At 48.5% G+C, this 24,585-nt stretch overlaps 3 protein-coding genes across 7 annotated transcripts; 1 reads left to right on the forward strand and 2 right to left on the reverse strand.

The window, feature by feature from the left end:
- Positions 1-497: 497 nt before the first annotated feature.
- SMG8 (SMG8 nonsense mediated mRNA decay factor) lies at positions 498-6,713 on the reverse strand. Its single transcript, XM_071575148.1, is given in 5 exon segments — positions 498-1,737; positions 2,847-3,722; positions 4,084-4,229; positions 4,953-6,636; positions 6,639-6,713. Coding segments are annotated over 5 exon segments (2,979 nt in total). The 3' UTR covers positions 498-1,539.
- A 721-nt stretch (positions 6,714-7,434) lies between these two features.
- Positions 7,435-13,923, reverse strand: PRR11 (proline rich 11). Of its 3 annotated transcripts, none has more exons than XM_071575151.1 (10): positions 13,868-13,923; positions 12,134-12,239; positions 10,891-11,038; positions 10,105-10,227; positions 9,601-9,852; positions 9,362-9,460; positions 8,722-8,831; positions 8,553-8,612; positions 8,366-8,462; positions 7,435-7,901 (listed from the first exon to the last, which is right to left on the reverse strand). In XM_071575151.1, the coding sequence occupies exons 2-10, from the start codon at positions 12,235-12,237 to the stop codon at positions 7,836-7,838; spliced, it is 1,059 nt and encodes a 352-aa protein (XP_071431252.1). In that variant the 5' UTR covers positions 12,238-12,239; positions 13,868-13,923; the 3' UTR covers positions 7,435-7,835. The 3 variants fall into 3 exon arrangements, with proteins under 3 accessions (XP_071431252.1, XP_071431251.1, XP_071431250.1); XM_071575150.1 differs by having other exon boundaries at positions 13,856-13,915; XM_071575149.1 differs by lacking the exon at positions 13,868-13,923 and adding an exon at positions 13,441-13,541.
- Positions 13,924-14,173: 250 nt separating this feature from the next.
- On the forward strand, positions 14,174-24,569 carry SKA2 (spindle and kinetochore associated complex subunit 2). Of its 3 annotated transcripts, XM_071575220.1 has the most exons (7): positions 14,174-14,265; positions 18,817-18,906; positions 19,966-20,142; positions 21,265-21,351; positions 22,642-22,681; positions 23,666-23,798; positions 24,264-24,569. In XM_071575220.1, exons 1-7 carry the CDS (start codon positions 14,194-14,196, stop codon positions 24,388-24,390), a joined length of 726 nt encoding a protein of 241 aa, XP_071431321.1. In that variant the 5' UTR covers positions 14,174-14,193; the 3' UTR covers positions 24,391-24,569. The 3 variants fall into 3 exon arrangements, with proteins under 3 accessions (XP_071431321.1, XP_071431322.1, XP_071431320.1); XM_071575221.1 differs by lacking the exon at positions 21,265-21,351; XM_071575219.1 differs by lacking the exons at positions 22,642-22,681; positions 23,666-23,798; positions 24,264-24,569 and adding an exon at positions 22,000-22,635.
- The last annotated feature ends 16 nt before the right edge of the window (positions 24,570-24,585 follow it).

Here is a 24,585-nt window from a genome sequence, read left to right on the forward strand (position 1 = left end):
ATCAGGGAATGGTTTGGGGTTGGAAGGAACCTTTGCAGATCATCCAACCCAACACCTAATGCCGGATCCGGAGCAGGAGGGAGGGATTGTCCCGACCTAGACCCTCAGAGCTGTCAGAGAGAACGGGAGGGATGCGATTCCCACATCCAGCCCCTCGGAGATCATACAGCCATAGAATGGTTTGGGGTGGATGCCTAAATATCATCCAGTCCAACCCCTAATGTCATATTCCAGCTGAAGGGTTGCGTTTTCCACACCCAGCCCCTCAGAAATATTGTATTCCAAAGGGGAAGGATGAAATCTCCTCAGAGATTTCATATTCCAAAGTAGAGGGATGAGTTTCCCACACCCAGCCCCTCAGAGATTCCATATTCCAAAGAAGAGGGATGAGTTTTCCCACCCAGCTCCTCACATTTCATATTCCAAGTGGGAGGGACATGTTTTCCCCACCCAGCTCCTCAGAGATGTCGAATTCCGAACAGAAACCAGGTCTCAACTCCAGTCATGCAGCATATAATTATTGTACCACAGCAAATTGGCAAATTAAATTTTGTTCACATGCTAATTAGAAACAAATATTCCAGAAATTAAACTGGGTCTCAGCACCCAGCCACTGTTAGTAGCACATCTTACCTCGGCAAAAAGTTAAAAGTTGATTTCCTGTGGCTGATTTTTTGACACCAACAGCCACAGTGATGCTTGCAGGATTTGTTACCCTTCAATACATCCCAGCGTTGTGTAATTACCCAAACTCCCTCAATTTGAGGTTCAAACTGGACCAAAACCATCCTTTTAGCAACCAAAAATCTGTTTAATCACTACAAGTCAGGCTATACTGATCATTAAAGCTGCAGTTGCTTATAGAGAACCAACTAATCCAGCTCTACATTTTCCACAAATTGACAGGCAGGTTCAGTTTCCAAAGAGATCTGTTAATCCAAAATACAAAATTAAGTTGGCCTTTTAACAAAATCTGATTGATGACTATAAATACAGTAAAATATTTCAGTGATGTAGGTGAGCACAGTTCCTGTATTTGGTGTTAATACACATCAGAACTGCAGTACTCTCTTTATTCAAAGACAAATGATTTCTCCCATCATCCCATTAGAAGCATCTATTTACATATAATTAGCTTGTTTAGAAAAAGAGAAAAATTCTGCTCATCATCATCTCAATAGGACAAAGGAAACTCTTGATTTTGAGCAATGTTATTTTTAAAATATTCCTAAGCATGTGTGTAAAAAGACAGGATGGGGAAAAGCACCATCACCAAAACATCTAATAATACAGGATCAGTACTTTATGAAAAACAGCATTTATTTTTTACATATGAAAACCTGACAAATGGAAAATGTACATGTCTCAGATTCTTTTTTTCTTTGCTTTTTGTTTTTATTTTCAATCTGTGTTCCAGTGAAATACAGTGGGGCTTCTTCACACGATGGCAGTGACACCTCTTGGGTAACACAAACCCCAACCCAGGAACTGGACTGAAGATGGTCTGTTTACACAGAAACAAACCTGCCAGGGTAATTCTCACTGTGTAACTGCTTTCAGGATTCCCCGCAGGACTTTGTAGCTCATTAACTGTTGGCTTTCCTTGGGGGGAAAGCAGGGCCCCCGTTCTGTCACATAAGCGTAGGGAAACCTGAGCACCCACAGCCCATCAGAGGGAAGGGTGATTTCCTGCTTCTCAGGGTAAAATATGGGACAGGGTGGTGGCCCTGGTTGAACCTAAAATCAAAAGAGAACAGGAGAAGATAATCAAACATCATCACTACCTTAAAAAGTAAAACAAAAGTGCAAGTGGAGCTTTTTCTCCGTTTTTTAATACACATTTGAAAACTGTGACAAAATCTCCAATTAATAAAAACCCAGTTTTTCACCTTCTTAATTCAAATTGTAACTAATAATAATTGATCTCAGCCATGAATTATTGCTATTCTCCATGACATTTAAAATGATAAATTCATTCTTACACAGTCACTACTCTTTATCTTCTTTTTTTTAAAAGCCACTATTACAGTAGGGAAGGCCAACAACACATCCTTGATAAAACATTTTTTAAAATTTACTTTATACAAAATACAAAGCTGGCATAAGCCAATCTTGAGGTTTAAAAAACCCAATTGTTTGCAATATTTTCAGTGACTCCTGCCTTAGAGAGCTGGTTTGAGTTGGAAAGAGTTTCTTGACACCCTTTTCCTGTCACCCTCACACCTTCCCGTCCTGCATTCATGTCATAGAATCATAGAATAGAATCATAGAATGGATTGGGTTGGAAAAGACCTCTGAGATCATCAAGTTCAACCCTTGGTCCAACTCCAGTCCCTTTACCAGATCATGGCACTCAGTGCCACGGCCAAGCTCAGGTTAAAAACCTCCAGGGATGGGGAATCCACCCCCTCTCTGGGCAGCCCATTCCAATCCCTGAGCACTCTCTCTGCAAAGAAGGTTTTTCTCATCTCCAACTTCAATTTCCCCTGGCAGAGCTTGAGCCCATCGTGCCCCCTTGTCCTATTGCTGAGTGCCTGGGAGAAGAGACCAACCCCCACCTGGCCAGAACTTCCCTTCAGGCAGTTCCAGACAGTGCTGAGGTCACCTCTGAGCCTCCTCTTCTCCAGGCTGAACACCCCCAGCTCCCTCAGCCTCTCCCCACAGCACTTGTGCTCCAGTCCCTTCTCCAGCCTCGTTGCTCTTCTCTGGCCCCGCTCCAGCCCCTCAATCTCTTTCCTCAACTGAGGGGCCCAGAACTGAACACAACACTCAAGGTGTGGCCTCACCAGTGCAGAGCACAGGGGAAGGGTCACTTCTGTCACTGCTGTTCCCAGGTTCCCTCTTACCTGAGGCGTTAATGTGATCTGCAGCGGAGCATCAGGAACCACCACAAAGAGCCTCATGAACTGGGCATAGTGTGGCTTGAGGCCTCGTCCCTGGGTGGAGGACAGGATGTACAGGGGCATGTCGGAGTTGAGGGCTTTGAGGGCAGACTCCTTTGGCCCCCCTCCCATCACCTTCATCACCTTGTCAGGCCCTGAGCACATGAACCTCCTCCCACGGGCATCTTCGTACTCAAACCCCACAAAAGCTCGGGCGATGTCGTCTCTCCGCCTCCCTCTTCCCATCACAACTGCACTTCTTTTTCCAGGAACAGCCTTGTTGGGTGCAGGCCAGGAATTGGTATCTAAGTCTCCTTCATCTTCAGTTCTTGTCCTGATGACAATGTCCCAAGGCATTAAATAGTTTGTTCCTGGAATAAAACCTTGTTGATCTAAGCCTGTGTGGAAGTTATAAGCCTTAGCAGGCCCCAGCTTAACCAGTGACCAGCTGGAGAATTTGGGCAGAAGGCCTTTGGGGCAGTTGGAGTGGAGCATCCCAGGCAGGTACTCGACAGTGGACGCCTGGCGATCCACCAGGCTCGGCCTCTTCTCGCTCTTGGAGTCCCCGCCCTGCCCGTGGCTCTCTGCGTTGTCCCCCCCTCCCTGGGCATCGGGGGGGTATGTGCCCAGGCTGCCTGTGGACTGGCCCAGGCTGAGGGCCAAGCTCAGGCCTGTGCTTTCTCCCTGAGTCTGAGGCTCCTTCTCTTTCAGTTTCTCAATCTCGCCTTCTGGAGGGGCAGGTGAGGACTCATCCCGAGCCGGTGCCGGGTCAGGTGTGCTGGGCTGGAATATGGGAAAGTTGATGTGCTCCAGTTTCCCACAGCACTTTTCTTCCAGCAGCTACAAGAAAGAAAACGTGGTTAACTTTCCCCCTTCCACCCCTGAGAGGTGGGAGTCAAAGTCACAACATTCAGCAGCTACAAATAAGATTTGAGAGGTTTAAGCTACATGAGAACCAAAGCAGTGATGGGACCTGATCATTTAAAATCCACATGAACCAACACACTCAGAGATTAAACAGGTGTGTAAACAGGTGAGGACTGGAACTGCCCACTCTGTTCAGCCCATTGTGCAGACAATTTCTGCTCCCAGAAACATCTTCCCCAAACAACAACTTGATAAGGTTAAGAGGAAACTTGTAGTGCCTTCAGAATGCAGCCTGTGCTGATGAAACAAGAGCAACAACAGACCTAACAGTTACCTGGTAGAAGTCATAATTAGCTGCTTTGATATCAAAGGGGTCCTCCCGGGGAGCTTGTTTCCTGCCACAGTTACAGGCACCAGTGGAACGAGCCCGGCTGTTGTGGTACAGAATGGGAGGGTTTCTGTCTGCTTCGGGCTTCTCCCCTAAAAGCAAAGATCAGTCAAGCCCTGGGTAAATTGCTCACCATTTCTAGAGATTAATTCCCTTCACCCACTGCCTCCTCCTTGCTGTACACATACGCCAAATGGTTTGCCAGCAATGCCAGTCTGTCAAGGAATTTCTCCCTTTCCCACTTTTAATACAAAGTTCCAGTGGAGGCTATAGCACTAAAGTGAATCTTGTTTTTACAATCTCTTCCTAAAAGGCTCAAAGTTCTGCCTGTAATAAATGTGCATCAGTTTTGATGCCTTGATTGCCATCAACCAAGCTATTTAAAACAAAGGGGGGCACTTATGCTTCCCAGAGAACATTTGTTCTCTTACACATCACTTATTAAAAGGAATCCAGTGTAATGCTTCTAATTAGTGAGACAGAATCAGAGTTACCACTAAAACCAGAGTTACTACCAAGAGCAGACTGGCTCCCAAACATTACTCAACATAAGGGAAACCTGCACAACTCTGCTATAATCCCACTGTAAAAAGATGATCACAGAATCATTTAGCTTGGAAAAGACCTCTGAGATCATCAGGTCCAACCTTTGTCCCATCACCACTGTGTCAACCAGACCAGAGCACCGAGTGCCACATCCGAGCTACAAACTTTCACCTTCCATAACACGCCAGAGCTGGTGTTTTCAGCCCAAGACGTTTTAAAGCAGATACAAAACTAACTCACGAAACCCAATGACAAGTGAGCGTCTTTACCTGCTTTTGGGAGCAGATGGAACTTGTGCACGCAGTGCTGGTCGGTCAGGCTGCGCTCCTCGCACAGCTGGTGCCCGTTGCTCCAGAACTTGTAGCAGTCCTCGTTGAGCTGCATGGCGTACTTGTGGAAGGCGGGGCCGCGGGCGTGCTGGCTGTACACCCGCAGCGCCTGCGCCAGCTGGTTCTTGTGCACTGTCATGGTGTAATTGTGGGGCAGGTTGGACTGGTAGGCGCTGTGGGCCATGGGCAGAGCCTTCTGGCAACGGTTTTCTGAGAACTTGGTGTCTATGTCTAAATAGCCTTCCAAGACCTTGATGCTGCTCATGATCTTGGAGCTCAGCTCCCCACAGGTCGGGTCATCATCTTTGCCTTCAATGGTCACTTCATACAGTTTTAAAGCTGCAGCGACCCACTTCTGGTAGGTGGGGAGCTCGAAGTGAGAGGGCTGCGGGTTCCTCCCCACGCTGTCATCGAAGCCCTTCTTGCTGAGCACCAGCTCCACGTGCTGCCACAAGAACTCCTTGAGGGTGCAGTCCACAAGCTGCCCAGAGGAGCTGGAGCTGGAGCTGCTGCTCTCTGCGTGGAAGGAGAGCTGCTGCCTGCCGTGCCGCATCATCTGGTACCTCCTGGGTCCCGACAGCGTGGGGGTCAGCAGCGAGTCGGTCTCCCTCATGGTGCAGTTGCTCCTGAGCTGGTCGAGCAGCATGGCCACTGGATCATCTCCTTCCTGGGGCCCCCCGGCCACGATGTACACAAACGCCTGGTTAGCAGGCACGGTGAACAGGCAGTTGATGCTCTGGTTGGTCAGCACCCTGCTCTTGCGGAAGATGCGGTAGATCTGATCCTCCAGAGCGTGCTGCAGCCTCCTCTTGGGGGAATGCTTCTTGGGGGGTGGCTTTTCCAGGTGACCACAGGGGTCCTGGCCCCTGCCTGGGAGGGGATCCACCTTCAGAGCCCCGTTGAGCTGGAAGAGGAAGAGGAGGCGTGGAGGGCACGGCCTGCAGTTGAGCTTCCACTCCTTGCCGACCGGGCAGTCCTTGATGGCAGCCTTGAGGGAGGGCAGGACCTTCTGCCGCAGCCCGTCCAGCGCCCTGAACACGCGGTCGTAGGTGATGTCAAAGGAGCAGGTGGGATGCACCAGCAGCAGGATGTGGCAGACGGAGAACAGGTAGAGGAGGCTCAGGCAGTGCAGCTTCTCCTGGTGCTTCCAGAACTCGTGGGCCTCGGCATGGGGCAGCGGGGCCGGGCCGCCGGAGGGGTGTCCGGGCCCAGGCTCCCTGTTCTCGGCCGCCGTCAGGTCCCCGCAGGCGCGGAGCAGCTGCGGCGTGTCGCAGATGGAGGTGAGCACCAGGTACAGCACGCGGCTCTCCTGGCTGTAGTACGCCTGCAGATGGTTGTAGTCCTTGCTCGCCGGGTCAGCCCCGGATCCCGGCGCGCCGTCCGCCAGTTCGGGATCCTCCTCGGGGAACAGCGGGAAGACCTGTCGGTCGCAGACGGTGCTCACCAGGGCCTCCTTCTCGGAGCAGAGCTGCAGCGCCGTCTTCCCGAAGATGCCCACCACGCACACCTCCTCCTCGCCGCCCGCCGCGCCGCCTGCCTCGGCCGCGAGCAGCAGCTCCCGCAGGCTCATGGGTCCCACGGCCGAGCCCCCGGGCCCGGCCGGCAGCGGCATCGCCCCGCTCCGGTACCCTCCCGGTACCACTCCCGCTCCCGCTCCTGCCCGGAAGCGGCGGAGCCCGGCCTGGACCCAGCCCCGCGCATGGGCGGCCCCGCCCCGGGGAGGAGGCACCGGGAGCGGCAGCGCTGCCAGGAGACGCCGGGTTTGTCAGCACATGGTGTACCCTGAATGGCCCCGGTGAGCCCCGGGATACGGGTGCCCTCTCCCGGGCCAGTGCGGGATGCGGGTGCGCTCCCCCGGGGCAGTGCGGGATGCGGGTGCGCTCCCCTGGGCCGGGCCGTGCGGGATGCGGGTGCGCTCTCCCCGGGGCAGTGCGGGATACGGGTGCGCTCCCCCGGGCCAGTGCGGGATGCGGGTGCGCTCCCCCGGGGCCAGTGCGGGATGCGGGTGCGCTCCCCCGGGGCCAGTGCGGGATGCGGGTGCGCTCCCCCGGGGCCAGTGCGGGATGCGGGTGCGCTCCCCTGGGCCGGGCCGTGCGGGATGCGGGTGCGCTCTCCCCGGGGCAGTGCGGGATGCGGATGCGCTCCCCCGGGGCAGTGCGGGATGCGGGTGCGCTCTCCCCGGGGCAGTGCGGGATGCGGGTGCGCTCCCTCGGGCGGTGCCACCGGGACTTACACCCCGCCGCCATCCCTTGTCACCGTTACAGGCACAACATCTGCCCGCCCATGTAGCTCTTCAAGACTTTGAAGGAGACTTTGAGTCACTCCCTTTAAAGTCTCAGCTGATTAATCTGACACCGGCCAAAAGAAACACTCAGTGCACTTGCCCCATCCACTTGTAGCCACAGAAACAAGCTGTTTGCTGAATCCTTCAGTTTAATATCAGTGCATTGAACTGTTGCTTTTTTTTGAAACTGTACAATTACCGTGAAGATACTTTTTTGTTAAAAATGTATAAAAGATGCATAAACAATTTCAGCCAAGACACACAAGCAGTAGCAGTGATGGGAACATAATAAATAGTCCCTGTCTCTGCAGCAGCCAGATGTCAGAAGTCTTGGGAAATGTCATGCTTTTTTTCCATTAGGAATGAAGATGCAACCAGATCGAGACATTACAGTGATATAGAAAGTAAAATCTGCATAACAGGGTTTCATAAAGCCCCGTTTTTGTGTGTACTGGATTGACTTATGAATACATGTGCCTGAGTGTGATAAAGATGGGGTTCAAATGAAAAATACATTGTGCCATAAACCTACTTCTCCTTTACTTTTCATCAAAGCTGTTTGCAGCACTTAACCGGGCAGGAGAGGGACTCTTGGGATGAGCCATCTGTGAAAACAAGGAAAGGGTCAACACCTGGATATCTGATTATGACTGAGATAAAACAGTGCAATTCTGAGCTGACACCATTTAACACACACACATGAATCATTCAAATAAAAGACATTATTAACCCTCAGATTTTGTTCTTCTGCCAAGGGGAACTATGAAATTCAAAGTCATATTGAGACATCTGATTGGCCACCAAAAAAGCAACTTTTCCTCTTGGCATTGTCAAATAACCTGCAGGAGATGGGTGGGCCCTGCCATGTCCATCCTGCAGAGTCCTTACCATGAAAACAGGGATCAGTACAACAAGAACTCTTATTTGTGGGTACTTCTGGATGAAAGTTATGGAAGGCTGTAACTGAATGATACATACCCACAGCACTGCACTGTAGGGGGAAAATCAGTAGGAAATTCTATGGATTTTAAAGCCACTTTATTGCACCAAAAGAGAGAGAGTGACTTGCCTGGAATTTGCGTCGCAGGGCCCGTGTCATTATTGGTGTCAGCCCAGAGCCACAGTCAGTGTTTTCTTTATTATTTACAGGAGTGCCTCCAGGACTTCTGAAAAGATTGGAAACAAGGGGAATTATGATTAGTTCTCTACTTTTTTCTAGATATAAAAAGAATTCAAGAGAATAGGAAGGAATGTACCTTTGTATATTGACTTTCTTCAGGTGTTTGCGAAGATCAATCTGATTTTTAGGGGAGGTACTAACCAGAACAGAACAAATTGTTACTATAAAATATTTTTCACTCTGCAAACCATGTTGATCACTGTTTAAAACAAACTAATATCAAAGAAAGGAAGAAAGGATCTTACATTAAGGAATTTGTAACTTGAGCTGCTGGCTTGGATTTAGGTCTCAAACTAACACTCTGTAGATCTGAGACTGTAATTAATGCCCTGTGTGGCTTCACTGGTGATTCTGCCTAAAGCAAGGAAAGAAATGTTACCACAAACAAAACTTTAGAAGGTTTCACTGACTTCAAATCTGTTTAATATTTTTACTCCTAAAGAATTTTGTGTTTATGGCTTTTATGCTTTTTTAATTATTAAGATTTGAACATGCCTTGGATAAAAATAGATTTATTAAAACCATAAAAACAAAACCAAAACACTTTCACAAACCATATTTCAGCTGGGCAAAAAGAAGCCCAAAACCTACTGATAACACAAAGACACAAAGGAACATGAAAGCTCCATGACTTTAATGTGAAATTAGGACTGTCCTGTGTGCCAGAAACTGAAGTTGGTCACTTCATTTCTTTCGCCTCAAATGCCCAGGTGCAAAATTAGAACAGTTACTTAAAACTGATCAATGGATGTTCGGAAGAGAAGAATTAATTTCTTCCAAAAATTCTGTGAGGGGCTGACAAGCACTGCAGGCTATACCCCAGTTCCAGGGTGGTGTTTCCCTCAATCCACTGTCACCTCTTTATCCCTGGCCCCTCCAGTTTACCTGGTCCATTCTCAGGTTGCTTTTTGTCTTCTTCAGCTTGACATTCAGGAGGTCTTTGAGGGTGACCTGCAGCGGCCCATCCTGTTTCACTGGCGGTGCCTGAAGGCAGAGGTGTTTGGGAGGGAACTGAGGGCTGGCAGGTGACTGAGCATTCCCAAACACACACACATTCCCACTGGAGCCACCTCCAAAGGGCCCAGGCACCAGGGCAAAAGCAGAGGAACCCTCTGACTCCTTACCAGAGGTGCTTTAGAGCCAGTGCCCCGTTTCAGGAGGAGAGGTGCTGGAGGCAGTTTTGGTGGGGGCAGTGGTGGAGGTGGAGGAGGAGGAGGAGGAGGAGGAGGAGGAGGAAGGGGAGCAGGAGCAGGAGGTACAGACACAGGTGCTGACGGCAGCAGGTCTGTCTGTGTCTGCACAGGAACATCCAGGACTGGTTTGTTACACCTTTGGCAAAGAGAATTTCCTGAAGACAAAGCTGCAGTTCCCTTCGTCTGAAAACAACATAAATAAACAAGAGGACATTAAATCCACTGGCAAAAGTAGATGGAACTTCAGAGAACAAAGATTCGAGCTGAAGTTGATCTATGAAGACATAAAAGCCTTTCAGGAGGCTCAGCAGCAAACCAGTCCCCTCTGGCTGTGAGGACAGTGCAGTTCAGCAATGCCACATGCAGAGAATGCCCCACGGGGAGCAGCAATTCGGATTTCAGGTCTGCACTGCCCACACTGGGACTGAGACTCACCTGGAGTGTTCCTTGTAGCTTGGCAAATTCACTTTCCAACTTTTCCAGCTGCTCCCTCAGTGTATTTAGTTCCCTTAAGTAGATTTGTGATGGAAATATGGTGTCCTTAACCACCTTAAAATTCTAAGCATAAAAAGAAAGCAGGTTGGTGTTTTCAGCACCAGGTTCTGTTTCCAGAGACAGGGCTGTGATTACTGTGGAAAGTTCTATGGCAAAGACTTATTGCAGTCTATGGAAAAGCACAACAGGAAGGTACCAAGTTTCACCAAATAGTTCCTTGACAGGAACCCAAGGAATGACTTTGTAAAAAAATCCCAAACTTTACGTTCATGTAGGAATTCTGAAGTAAAATTCACATTTCACCTGAAAAGCTCAAGCAATCATTTCTGCTATGAAAGATAAACCACAGCCTGTGTCACTTTAAATCCTCTTGATATTCCAGTAAAAAACTACAATTGCACTTATGCAACAGGCACATGGTGGGATTCCTGGGACTGTCCTGTGCAAGGCCAGGAGTTTGACTTTGATGATCTTTGTGGGTTTCTTCCAACTCAGGACATTCTGGGATTCTCTGATTTCATGTCCACAGCTGCCTTGACACATCTCATATTTATTCCTTCAACAGTAAACACTAAGTATACTTATATATTTCAAAATACTGTTCCAATGTTTCAATAAATACACTTTGGGTAACTAAATCAGTTCTCAAATCTGACTGTGTGTCCTGTGTGTGAGCACTAAGAATCACCTCACCCAGGGCTAAAAGTGGAGGAGCACAAACTGTACCTGTGCAACCGTGTTCTGGCCCCACCAGCACAGAAAAGCTGCTGCTGAGGTCAAGGGTTTGACCACTTTTCTTATGCTGGGCAAGGCCAATGACCAGAAGGAGCACCTGGGGACAGGTGTTGAGCTCAGAGGGACATCAGCTGGGGACCTGCAACAGAACAGTTCACAATGAGGCCAGAATTACATTCATCATTTCAGCCTTTAAAAAGGGTAACTGTGACCAATCCTCTGGAAATCACAAGTAGGGAACAGCAGGTAAGAACAGAGTAAATGTGACCACAGACACCAGGAGAGGGCAAGACACATTTCAATAGAGGGGAGAAAAATCATATTTGAAATATTTTCATTCAAATTGCTTTTCCTAGTTATTAAAGTCAGTCACAGAATCCCTGTGGTTGGAAAAGAACTCCAAGATCATCATGTCCAATCTTCAACTGGGTAACACCAAACCACACCATGGAGTGCCATGTCCAGTGTTATCTGAACACTTGCAGGGATGGCAACTCCACCAATTCCCTGGGCAGCCTTTCCAGTGCTTAACCAGTGAAGAAACCTTTCCTGATATCCAACCTGAACCTCCCCTGGCACAACTTGAGGCTGTTTTCCCTTTGTAGGGGGTTGAGAGGACCCTGTGCAAGAAATGGGCAAGGAGATGAACTGATATGGGAATTTCTCTTTGATCAAGGGAACTTCTGTGGCTAAAAAAAACCAAGTTTGGAAGAATGTGTGAGAATAGGAACATTCTGACTTGCCCTCTGTTTTTTTAGTTTTTTTTTCCAGGGCAGACAAAACAGGCAAACCATTATCGAGGAAGGTGTTTCCCAGTTGCATCAAAACCTTAATTCCCACACGAGGACAGTGAAGAGAAGAGAAAGGGGAGAAACTGCAAAACCAGCCAAGAGGACAGCCTGGCATGCCTTGGCCTCATCATACAGACAAGCAGCCCTGCTTGCTGTGTTGTTTCTTCCCACCCAGCTGTGAGTTCCACAGCTGTGTTTCCAAAATAAACTTCCTTTAGCACTTTAAAGCCCCAGGCTGAGCTCTCTGGGTACCGTGGGCATTTGGGGCACACCCCCATATAAGCACCAGATGATACAGGAGATGAAGCTGTTCCACAGCACCCCTGCCAGGATGGAGGCAGGCTTCAAACACACTGCTAGTGCCTCAGGTCCAGGAGGAACTGGGAGCAAACAGCAAACCCAGGAGCTGAGTGAAAAGGCAAAGCTCAAGCTGAGCCTCTTACCGTGGGGAAGGACAACCTGAGCCCTGGGGGTTGGCAGCTTCTCTCTGTTGTTCCAGCCGAGACCTTCCTCGGGCTCTCCGTCTGCGTCTCCTGTACCGCGCCATTGCTGTTCAGAGAGACACATTTACAGTCAGTCTGGGCACAGAGCACGTTGCACATCGGGCCAGAGCTGCCACCAGAGAGAGGATCGTGGGCAGCACCTCAGAAGCCCCGGCAGAGGCTGCTCACACCTGCCTTGCTGGAAGCATCACACACTGCTGCCAAAAAATATATCCTTAACTTGTTATGATCCACAGGGGTGTCTGTGGACTTGAGTACTGAACACAAAAATTTATAGAATAAATAGTATTATAAATAAACACAAATAATTATTATAGATAGGTCTATTAATATATAAATATAGTTAATATTAACGCTTTAAGTGTGTGTGTGGCTCAGCTTCCCGAACGAAGATTTGGGCAGGGCTGTCCCCACGTGGGTGGGCCCTTCCAGCCTGCGCAGTGGATTTTAGGTGAGGCTCAGCGTGCCCAGAACTGGCCCCACCGTTTCAGTCCTGAGGTTCATCTGCCACGGCCGAGCGAGCTTGGACGGTGCCAGTGAAGTCCTCAGGACTAGAACCTACAGCCCCCGGCATTGCCCAGGAGGTCTCCCATCCAAGTACTAATCCGGGGCTGACCCTGCTGAGCTTGTGAGACCTGACGGATGTCAGGGAGGCATTTAACTGCCTATACACTTTAAGTACCACTATATTAATATATACAGTTTTTCTTTATCCTGAAAAGACAAACACTGAATTTGGTGAAAATGACGCTTGTGGAGAAGGGAGGCAAAAGACACGAAGACGCCACAGAAGGGAGGCCAGGCCGGCCCCGGCCAGTGGGGCCGCTCAGCAGGGACCCTGCACAGACAGAGACAGACAGACAGAGACAGACAGATACACACACGGACCACGCACAGACAGACAGACAGACAGAGACAGACAGACACACACAGATACACACACGGACCACGCACAGACAGACAGACAGACAGAGACAGACAGACACACACAGATACACACACGGACCACGCACAGACAGACAGACAGACAGACACACACACACAGATACACACACGGACCACGCACAGACAGACAGACAGAGACAGACAGACAGACACACGGACCACGCACAGACAGACAGACATGCACACGCACAGACACACACAGACACAGACCCCCCCCGCCCCCCCCCCACACACACCCACACACACACCCACACACACACCCACACACACACCCATACACACGCACACAGACACACACACACCTGTGGGGGTGTCCCGGGTGCCCGGGGGTGTCCCTGGAGACGAGGGGGGGAGACCAAAGGGGCGTTCAGGACCCGCCCCGTCCCCCCCGAGCCGCTCTCGCCGCCGCCGATTCAAACGGCTCCCGGCGGCGCGCTCAGCCAATGGCAGCGCCGCTCTCAGCCGTAGTGCCCACGCGGCGCGTGTAAGCCGCACGCTGATTGGTCGGAGCGCTGAGGCGCACCAGGGCCCCACGACCGTCCCGGGCCGCCATTGGCTGAGCGGGCCTGGGCCCGCCAATCAGCTGCGGGCAGCGCTCGCCTGGGGGGCCCGGGGGGCACCGGGGGGAGCGGGGAGGGGGCCGGGGGAGTGACCGGAGGGTGGGCCTGGGGGGGTGACCGGGGAGTGACCCGGGGGGTGACCGGAGGGTGGATGGACCTGTGGCCGGACCTGGTGGGGGTGCCCGGCTCCGCTTCCCGCCAGCGGCGCGCGGCCCGCCCCGGCCAATCAGGTCGGGCGCGCACTCGGGGCCGAGGGGCCGCCCCGCCCCCGGCGCGGGTTTACATTCCCGTCGGGCCAATGGCGGCGCGCCGGGCCGGGCGCGGGCCAATGGGAGGCGCACAGGGTCGGGCGCGGGCCAATGGGAGGGGCGCGGGGCCGGGCGCGGGCCAATGGGAGGGGCGCGGGGCCGGGCGCGGGCCAATGGGAGGCGCGCGGCCGGTGACAGCTGGCCAATGGGCGGCGGCGGCGGCGGGGGCGGCGCGGGGGGCAGGGACATGCCGCGGCCGCCGCCTGAGGAATGTCAACTATTCAACATGGAGCCGGCGCTCGGCAAGCTCGAGGCGCTGGTGAGGGCGGGCGGCGGCCGCGCTCGGGACGGGCCGCGCTCGGGGCGCCGGCGGCGGAGCCTCGCGGGGCTGCGGCGACAAGGCGGGCGGGGAGGGAGGGAGGGACGGACGGGGAGAGCGGGGGCGCGGGCGCGGCGCGACGCGACGGGAAGAGCGGCCGCTCGGCCACGCCCGCGCTCCCCATCCGGGCCCTGAGCGCGGCCCGCGCCGCCCTCGGCGGGGCTCTGGGCGGCCGCGGGCGGGCCGGGCGGGCCGGGCCATCCCACCCCGTGGCGGGGCCGGTGCCGCTCGCTCCGCGCGCGCGGGGCAGGGCGCGGCCATTTCCCGCGCACGGGGGGGGCGGCCGGGCCGCTCCATGTGCCCGCGGTGGGGGGGGGGGGGGGGGGGGGCCGCGGGGCAGAGCGGAGCGCCGGCGGGCGAGTCCATTTTGTCCCGGCGGGGGGCGAGGGTGGAGAGCTCACCTGGGCTGGCCCACTGTGCGGCGGGGCGGGGGGAGCCGGTCCGGTCCATGGGCGCACCCGCGCGGGGGGGGGGGCGGAGCGGTCCGTCCTGTCCCGATCCGCATCCCGGAGCTCTCCCAGCCCTGGATTCCCATCCAGCCCCCGAGGCACGGCCGGGGCCTCCCCTATGGAATGGTCGCTCCTGCGAAAGTGGGGAAAAAAGGCAAAAAATGCCCTCCCAGGAAGGGGCTCGCTGCGCTTCCCAGATGGAGCGGCGCTGGAATGCTGGTCCCGACCGGCCGAGCGCCTTGTGGCATCCCTGAAACCCCGACCCTGCTTCTGTCTCACCCTTCTTACCTTAAAGCTTTTCCTTCAATCGCCCCATACCTTTTCTTAGTATTTTTTTAAGCCTAGTTTAGAAATAATAACTTAGAAATATGTTTAGAGGTACTTGGGTTATGTGATTTATTTATTGATTGATTGATTAGTGAATATGGTTTATTTATGTGTTTTATTGAAAGTCTTACTTCCAAGGGGTTCCCACCTCAGGACACGTAAATAGTCAGAGGTGTCTCAGCCCCCTTAAAGTTAAACAGGGGCTGTTACACCTGGCACTGGAATCCAGGGCAGTCTCACATCCCAGCTCTGTCTCTGCTTTTCCTTTGCCTTATTGTTTCTTCTTCCTGGATTTCCTGTGGGCTCAGCTCTCTGCACAGCACTGGGATAAAACACTCTCTTTCCTGAAGGCTTTGACATGAATTCCATGGAAAGGCTCATTTTAAGTCTGGTGGAATGCAGGATAAACTGATTAGTGGGAGCTTGAACAGAACAATGTGTGTGAAATTATCAGGTAATCAATGGCTGGTTGAGGCCTTTGCTCCCAGCACAGTAACACCATCACAATGTCAATTACAGAAAAGACCATAAAGCTCTCAATTTAAACAAGAATAGGCCAAGGCCAGGCTGGGCAGGGCTTGGAGCAACCTGAGACAGTGGGAGGTGTCCCTGCCCATGGCAGGAGGTGGCACTGGGTGGCCTTTGAGGTCCCTTCCAACCCAGCCCATTCTGGGCTTCCACAACCCAGGTGTGCTGCATTCATTCCAGGACTCACCTGAGGCTGGGCTGCACAAGTTCCGTGGAGTCACCTGGGGATGGAGACCTTTCCAGGAGCTCCAACAGGCACAGTCAGGGCTGGAATGAGAGCACAGGGTGGGTGCTGCTGAGAGCTCAGTCCTGCACAGCAGTTTCACTGCCCTTCAATCCCAGGGCTTCCCACGGAGCCTCCAGTCTGCACTGAGGGGAACTCCCTGGGCATCCCTGTCATAAAGTGGGTGCTAAATGGATAAACTGTCAGCTGAGCTTCACTCAGAGCGATTCGGTTCAGTTCTGTCACTGTGGGTTTGGTGCTGGGGACCTCCTTTTTCCCTCGAGTGGTGTCTGTCCAGTGCCCTTTTTATGTTGTACTACTGGTGATCATGCACAAAAAGCAGTGCAATGTTAAAAGGGCATTGGCCAGCAATACTGACTTCAGTGCTCTACATCCTTGTTTTTCTTGTAGGCACAAGTCCCAAGTCACTGTCTGAGACCAGAAGGTGATTTGTAAAATGGGTTTGCCACTAATCCATTTGTTTGCCAGGAGACTCGTGTCTTCTTTGCCAAGGGGAAATGTTACCTGGCTGTTTAGTGACAAGTGCCATCATCTCTGTGTCTTTCCTCACAAAGAGAGCCCTGCAGGGAGCCAAGAACACTGCCCAGCATTCCTAGTTCCTCTCTCTCCTCTCCATCCCAGGTTTCTTTGCATTTTGTTGTCTCAGTGCCTTCAAACCCTCAGTTCTCAAACTGTCCATATGAAGTTACTGTTTTGTTAAAAAAAACCCCAAAAACCTTTATTTAGATTTATGAAACACACCCCCCCAGTGATGGTGCTCTCACACCCCAGTGGCATCCACAGAGCTGGGAAATCACTGTTTAAGTACATCTTAAAGTGATTCAACACCTGCAAATTGTAAAGAATAAACTCTGATGTCTAGAAAATATTCAATGCAGTTTAAGACCATCTGTCTGATAATTCAGAATCTTTGCTTGCTATGAGGCAACTTTAAGAAAGAAATACATTTGGAAATGTAGTTTCCAGTTGAAAAAGCATCAAATTGTTTGAAATTGAATTTCTGCCTGATCTGCTGAGCATTTTGTTGAGTGGTTTGGTCAGTGGAATGACAGGGATTATGAACAATAATAATGTCTTAAAATATGTGAGTTCTTGTGTGTGTTAGGACTTGGTGAACTTTAATATTATCCAGTTCTTTGTGATCCACAGCAACCCCTGTGTGACTGGAGGTGTTTTATGGCCTTTTTTGAGTGTCCTTGGCTGTTCCCCAGAGCTGTTGCTGCTCCCGAGTGCTCTGACTTTATTGCACTACTGTTGTGTACAGCGAGCAGTGCAATAGTATTGTCAAAGCATCTGAGAGCAGAGCACCCAGCACTGCCTTCAGCCTTTGCCTCCAAACCTGTGAGGAAATTACAAATTTACGCTTCAAAACCTGCATTTTCTGTTGTAAAATAAACGCTTCTGACCCAGAACTTAAGGTGAGATTCTTGCAGGTGTGTGTTTCCTGAAATACAGCAAGAAATGAATATTTATGAAATGTAAATCTTTTCATTGAGCACAAATTTTTAAAATTCTAGCCATGTGATGGATGAGATTTTAGCTTCACATCCAGGTTTTAATGTCCTGGATCATAGTAGTAGCATGGGGTTAGTGGATTACTGTCCTTGTGCAAGTCTCAAATTATCAATATTGAGTATTTCATGGATCACTCTGAAAGCCACCTATACCCATGGTCTGTTTTCCCAAAAATTAATCAAGTGGAGCAGTTGGAGAAAAGCAAAAAAATTCCCTTTCTGGCGTGCCTGCCTGTGGAAATGAAAACCTGAAAACATTTTTAGTGGAGGAGAGCAGAAGTGATTGAGCAGTTAAGGAAAAAAATCCTTCATGAACTGTTTAAGAAGTGTTTTGTTCTTGGACTTTATTGTGTCTGGTTTCTGGGGCAGGTGTGGGATGAGTTTTGGTGGGCAGATGGTGAGTTATGGCAGCACTGGGTGAAAGCTTTTCTGTTTGATTTAGAGGTGCTCAAGCTCTTCACTAGATTCATTTTCACTTAAGCTGTTATTTGAAACTTTGCTGGAGGTGTATGAAACACCATCCACCTTCCCTCCCTCAGAAAGGGGGTTTCTTGTGGAGTACCCTGGATCAAACCCTGTTCCTTCAGGCTGTCTGGAGTCCCAGGTCCTCAGAGGCTTTAATGGCCATTCCTTAAGGTGGATTAAACATGCAGGTCCCTTTGGTGTCCCAGCCTGGCCAGGCTGCATCCACACACAGGGATATTTGGGATACTGGGCACTTCAGCCAGTCAGAACTGTGGGATACAGGGAACAAACACAGCCTTATTTGGATCCTTAAGGAAGCTGGAATGGTCACTTGGGGGTTAATCTCAACACAGACACTGAAAACGAGTTAAGAAAGTCAGAACCATTTTTAACTTGCTTTCATCATTGTCTCTTCTGTGACTGTAAAAGCACCGAATTATTATGGAAAAAAATTAATGAGTGGCCTGTGAATTGGGAAAGCTGCTTTCTTAAAGTGGAAGTCTTTAATAGACATTAAAATTGCAGACTAAAATTAATTAAGTAATAATGCTATCAGCAGTCTTCTACAAGGCAATTAGATAATTCTCTGGTGGCTTATTTATCCCAAGGAAAGAAAAGTGATGTCATCAATTTTATTAGCTGTGAGTCAGTCTGGTTTATTTGGGAGTAATAAAATGTATTGTGGGCATTAAAACCATCTAATAGAATTAATAACAAAATCTCTGTTGATACTCTGGGATCCTGAGCACCTACTCGTGATCTCTGCTGTGGAAATAACTGAGGGTTGTGGTTTTGCTGAGGGAATGTTTGCAAACACTAAGTTTGGAAACTTCCTTTGATGGGCCTTGAGCCTTTCAGAGGGAGGCAGCTGCTTTCTGCTCTCCTGACACGGGAAAGGCAAATGGTTGGGGCTTGTTTGCAGTTTTTGGTTTTAATACACTCTGCCTGACCTTAAATATTTTAGTTCCAGAACGCCAAAGCTCAACTGGATTGGATTAAAAACCAACTGGAGTGTGAAATAAGGGAAAATCTTCCTGAAGGTGCAGGAGCAGAGGTAGTATTTTTGGATTAAATTTGTATATTTTACTGCATTTTGCATGAAAATGGTAATAAATGGGTATTTTTCTTTAAACCTAAAATAGATGTGACTGTTCTTTTACCTGGTTGTTAGGCTTTTATTGTCATTTTTATAAAGTATTTCCTGCATCATTTATTAAGATAACTGGCCTAAAATTAATTCAAACAAACCCCCCTTGGTTTCTTAGTACAGTGAAATTCTTCCATGTTGTGCTCTGAGAAATTATTGGTGTTAACACCAAAATTCCAGAGACAGATTCCAGTCTGAGCTAAAACACACCTTTGCTCTGAGATCCAATTTCAACTTCCTAATAAGCAACAACTAAATTAATATCTGGGGAATAGATGAGAGGAAGAAGACAACAATAAATGACATAATGTAAAGGATTCATAAGTAAGTCCTTGTCTTCTGTATTGTAACATACAGCAGAAAAATCACCTTTTTTTGTTAGAAATCCCTAATTTATTGCATCTCAGAAAACCTATTGAAACTCTCCACCACAATAAATTTATCCTCCTGCACTTGTGGAACAGAGTTCTGCTGGTTGATGTACAGTCATGAAAAATGAAATGTCAGCTTTAAATATGCAAAGGGGCATTTCCTGTTCTATTTTGGTGTCTCCAACTCCTACACTTTCATAGAATCACAGAATGGATTGGGTTGGAAAAGCCCTCTGAGATCATCAAGTCCAACCCTTGGTCCAACTCCAGTCCCTTTACCAGATCATGGCACTCAGTGCCACGGCCAAGCTCAGTTGAAAAACCTCCAGGGATGGGGAATCCACCCCCTCTCTGGGCAGCCCATTCCAATGCCTGAGCACTCTCTCTGCAAAGAAGTTTTTTCTGCTCTCCAACTTCCATTTCCCCTGGCAGAGTTTGAGCCCATCGTGCCCCTTTGTCCTATTGCTGAGTGCCTGGGAGAAGAGACCAACCCCCACCTGGCCAGAACTTCCCTTCAGGCAGTTCCCTTCTGTTATTGAGCCAGATGAATTTTCTCAGTTTCTGTGGTGTCAATGTACTTTCCCTGTGTCCACAGGAGGATCCATTTGCCCTCCTGGAGGAGCTGTCGGTGGTGGGATCCCGTCACGAAGCCCTTTGTCAGCAGATGGAGCAAATCCTGACGGAGCGGCAGCAAATCATGGAGGACATCGGGGCCAACGTGCAGGACACAGTGAGGATCCTGCAGGAGCTGCAGGAGAACGTTGGCCTTGAGGTGGTGCTTTCCTTCTAATCCCTTGGTTCTCACTCCTCTAAATTTACTTACTGTGAGTAGTTCCACGGGAAGCTGCTGTAGGTACAGACTCTTGGAAGATAAGATGGTTTCCCAGAAGGAATTCTTGCAGGGTTGGAGCTCTTTTTGTAAATCCCAGTCCCCAGCAGTTGAACTGTGGTGTTCAGACTGGGAGCTGAGGGAATACCTGAGTAGTGTCAACAACTTCAGAGATTTCCAGAAATCAGTGCCTTTGTGCACAGCTACAAGGCCATACTCACATTTTTTACAAGTAGCCACCTTAAAGAAAATGGAAAGTGAAAACACTTTTAAAAGGCAAAAAAGCTTTCAAATGGCAAATGTGTTTTCACTGTCTACAATAAGATAAAACCAATGCATTGTAACAGCAGTGCTGGGATTAGAAGCTTTTCCTCAGTGTGATAATGCCTCTCTAGCTATTAAAATAAACACCACCACATTTTCTTAGTGGTCTTCAGACCCTGCTTTGTGACAGTTCTGAAGAGCCTGAGAAATCATTCACTTTGTCCCTTTACAAATAAAGTGATTCAGGTCACTGTTCTAATGACAGTGCCCCCAGACTGTTTTAGCTGCCCACAGCTCCAAACAAGTTACTGGTAAGTCTTTACAGACAAAATGTGCTGTATCAGGACTCAAAAGACTGTACTTACATGGCACAGAAAGGAAAATACATCTCCCTGAGTTCCAAGGATGTGCTGCCAAGAATAATTTTATACTTGGATTTTGTTAAAGTGGAAGACTCTTCTCTTTGGAATTATATGTAGAATTTTAGATAAAGACTATTTGTCCTTTTTACGTTTCCTAAGACAAAGATGGAGTAAATTGCTCTGGAGAAATGTGAGTCTTTAAGTGAAATGATTCTTTTTATTGAAGGATTTCCCTTAACTGCAGTAATGTATAGTATTGATGCTAACAGAGGATCATGGTTGATTTTTAAGAAACTGTAAATTTGCTTGAAGGAAAGTTGGAGTCAACTCTGAACTTCCAAGAGAAAAGGGCTCCACAAACATTGAGTTCTTCTGTAAATACCATCACCTCAGGACCTGAAGGATCAGAGTTCTCTGTGTTTGCCTTTTTTTCCCCTAGAGCTCTGCTCTGTCAGCAGAAGAACAGGCTGCAGCACAGCAGCTGGGCTTCCAAATTGGGGAAAACATGGAATCACCAGTGGAAGAGGTAATTAGGGCAGGGAATGTCACTATTCCAGAAACCATTAATCCTGACTGCAGCTCAGAAGGGCTGTTTATGTGACTTAATACCTCTCAAATGAATGGAATTTTTCAGAAATGAGATTAAGCTTCTAACAAACCCTTTCATTTTTATGGCATACAGATTAAGTTTTTTATTTGTTCCAATTAAACTGTCCACAAAGGAAAAATTAGCTTTGATGGAAGACTTTACTTCCTTTATTTTTTAATTGGGATATGTTTATATTTCTTTTCAGAGGTGCAGTTGGTTTCTCTTGTTGATCCTCCTGTTAATGCATTAGATAAAAAACCTTTGGGTGGGAGTGAGGAATTTAATTGACTCAAACCAATATATCTCAACGTGGAGAGAAATTTAATTTCCTGTAAAATATGAAATAAATTTTGGGATATGAGTAACAACATATTCCAACTGCAGTGCAGTAGAACATAGATAAAAACTTAAGATTTGTTGAAAAGTCAGATATTCTCCCATAGCTCAAAATTTCAATATAATTATCTGCAAATGCTTGGTTTGGGTGTCATATTAAAAACAAAATATTAAAGGTGGTCAGAAGAGTGGATTTATCTGATTGGTCTTATCTTTTTCTCCATGTCTTCTCACTGCCTGCTGTCCCAGGACCCCTCCCTTTCTGTCCCTTTGTTGCCCAGGTTGGTTTGCATGAGAGCTGTGCCGTGTCCTGCAGCCTCACCCCTCTGTGTGTGCCATACCTGCTCCTTCCCTGATAAATGCCCTCAGTTCCTGCCTTCCATCATTAATTCCAAAGCACTTCCAGCAGCTGCCACAACCCAGGTGCAAACTGAGCTGGATCCTTGGGATCAGCTCCTGCCTTGTCTCTGTTCTCCAGGCATTCTCTGGAAGGCAGGAAAAATGGGAGGATGTTGCAAAGGCCATGGGAGTTTTCTCAGTGCTGTTTCTGGCTGAGGAGAGTCTGACAGAGCTGCTTTCAGCCTGTCCCAACTGTCAGCCTGGGAATGGGAAACCCATCCCTCCCTTTGCTGCATGTGCAGTGCCTGCAGATCCATCCTGGAATGTAAAGGAGGAAGCTGGAGAGGCTCATCTGACTTGCACAGCAATCCTGCTGTACCCATTTTAAACTTCATTTCATTTGAAGCTGTGTTTGATCCCCAAGATTGTGCTTACAGGACCCTTGGTTATCCAGCAGGAAAATGAGATCACTTATGCAGGGGTGAAAGTGTAAAAAATAATTTCTAAGCAGAATACTAACAAATCCTGACACTTTGCCTCGTTTATTTTTAGCTGCATTGTGCAGGAGCTGCAGGCCCTGGCTCAGCTGAAGGTAAATGCTGAAAAAATAAACTTCCCACTGTTTTTGTCTCATAAATAAAGACAGTAAATTCACTGTTTTCACTCTCAAGCACCACTAACTTCTGCTTTTATGTGAAGAATTTCAGATTTTACTGTAAGAACTCCCCTTAGCTACATTCCATGTATCGTTGCTGTGTTTCTGGGTTCTTTTCTGCTTTTGGTGGGATTCAAGGGATGGTCTGGAAGAAATGTATGGTCTGGAAGAAATGTTGCATTAGTCTTACCATAGAAATAGCTCTTTTAAATCCATTCATCCCTGCTTATAGACAGGAATTTTACTGGTTTGGTTTGGTTTCTGAAAATCACAGAATGGATTGGGTTGGAAAAGACCTCTGAGATCATCAAGTCCAACCCTTGATCCAACCCCACTGTGATCACCAGTCCAGGGCACTCCGTGCCCTGGGCTGGTGATCACAGTGGGGTTGGATCAAGATGTGGTGGATTCTCCCTCAGCGCCACATCCATAGAATCACAGAATGGACTGGGTTGGAAAGACCTCTGAGATCATCAAGTCCAACCCTTGGTCCAACTCCAGTCCCTTTACCAGATCATGGCACTCAGTGCCACGGCCAAGCTCAGTTTAAAAACCTCCAGGGATGGGGAATCCACCCCCTCTCTGGGCAGCCCATTCCAATGCCTGAGCACTCTCTCTGCAAAGAATTTGTTTCTGATCTCCAGCTAAAATAAATACAACTAAATAGTCATTGAGAGCCCAAATTTGTCAATCCACAACAGATCTCAAATGATTTTTTTACTGGGTCTGCAGGTACAGGGATAGTTTAGAGGGAGTGTCTTCCTTCTCCTTCCTCTTGCTGGAAAATCTTCCTTAGACCCATTTAGAAGGATGATTAAACAATAATGGAAGTACTTTCTATCTTTGGCCTAGTTTCTGAAGAAAAAAATGTTTTCTATTTCCATTTTTTTAACAATTATCTTCTATTTCCAATTTTTTTAGGATCCAAATTCAAACCATTGACTGAGGAAATGCTTCTGACTCTACCCAGCCATATCAGAAGAAATGTCACATTAGCAGACCTGAACTCTCTTTACAGGGAGTTAGTGAACCACTTCACTGTGAATAAGAACAGGTAAGACTTAGTCATTCATTAGTAAGAATTTGATAAGTTCTAAAGAAATTCAGCCCTTCTAAAATTGAACAACCTCATCTAGTTAACCATTCACTGCATAATTTGATTTTACTCCCCTATACCCTTCCTGCTTAGGTACATACCCCAAAGAGCTGGGCCAATGTACAAACCCCTCTAAATTAATTTGTATAAAAAGGCTTTGTCTGATTTGATCACTCCCAAAACTGTGTGTCAGGTTCTTCAGGCTTTTTGACTTTATTTTCACTGTACAGATGTCTCTTTAACCTGAGGCTGGATTAGCAAATGACTGCTCTGATTTGAACCAGCACAGAAAACTGATGGTATAATAAGGCTGAGATTTACAGAGACTCACAAAAACCATTCCCTATGTGCTTTTTGAGTCTTTTTCTGCCAGGCCTGATGTTTGGTCCCTGTTTTGGTAAATAGTTTGCTTCTGTCTCACAGAGCAGCACTGAGTGTTTCAGAGCTGGAGGAGATGAGCACGAAATCCCTTCAGTCAAGAATCCAAGGCCTGAAAGAGCTTCGTGTTGTGGATGTCGACAGAGAAGGAAACATTCAATTAGTTGTGTAAATGAAAGCTCATCCTGTTCCCACCTGAGATGAAAAGGACTTTGGTCACAGCTCCTGCTTGTTGTGGAGCAAGTATTTCTCTGGGATCTAAGTGTTCTGGGTCCACTGTTGGAAAGTTGTAATGTTTATGTGCAAAAATTCTATTTATGATACTTAAAATTGTAAAGTTGAAACCCCTGAGGTTGGCAGTTTGCCT

Source organism: Pithys albifrons, chromosome 21 (assembly GCF_047495875.1).
Source record: "Pithys albifrons albifrons isolate INPA30051 chromosome 21, PitAlb_v1, whole genome shotgun sequence".
Lineage (NCBI taxonomy): Eukaryota > Metazoa > Chordata > Aves > Passeriformes > Thamnophilidae > Pithys > Pithys albifrons.

Bases quoted from the DNA above. Each gene is read 5' to 3' on its own strand.
- PRR11 (XM_071575151.1), bottom strand. From the start codon at position 12,237: ATGGCGCGGTACAGGAGACGCAGACGGAGAGCCCGAGGAAGGTCTCGG. The intron at 8,463-8,552 runs GTACATTCCTTC...CAATCTTTTCAG, and splicing joins AAGAAAGTCAATATACAAAG to AAGTCCTGGAGGCACTCCTG. The intron at 7,902-8,365 runs GCAAGTCACTCT...TTGTTTTCACAG, and splicing joins CCCTGCGACGCAAATTCCAG to ATGGCTCATCCCAAGAGTCC.
- SKA2 (XM_071575219.1), top strand. From the start codon at position 14,194: ATGCCGCGGCCGCCGCCTGAGGAATGTCAACTATTCAACATGGAGCCG. The intron at 20,143-21,264 runs GTGGTGCTTTCC...TTTTTCCCCTAG, and splicing joins AGGAGAACGTTGGCCTTGAG to AGCTCTGCTCTGTCAGCAGA. The intron at 21,352-21,999 runs GTAATTAGGGCA...CTGCTGTCCCAG, and splicing joins TGGAATCACCAGTGGAAGAG to GACCCCTCCCTTTCTGTCCC.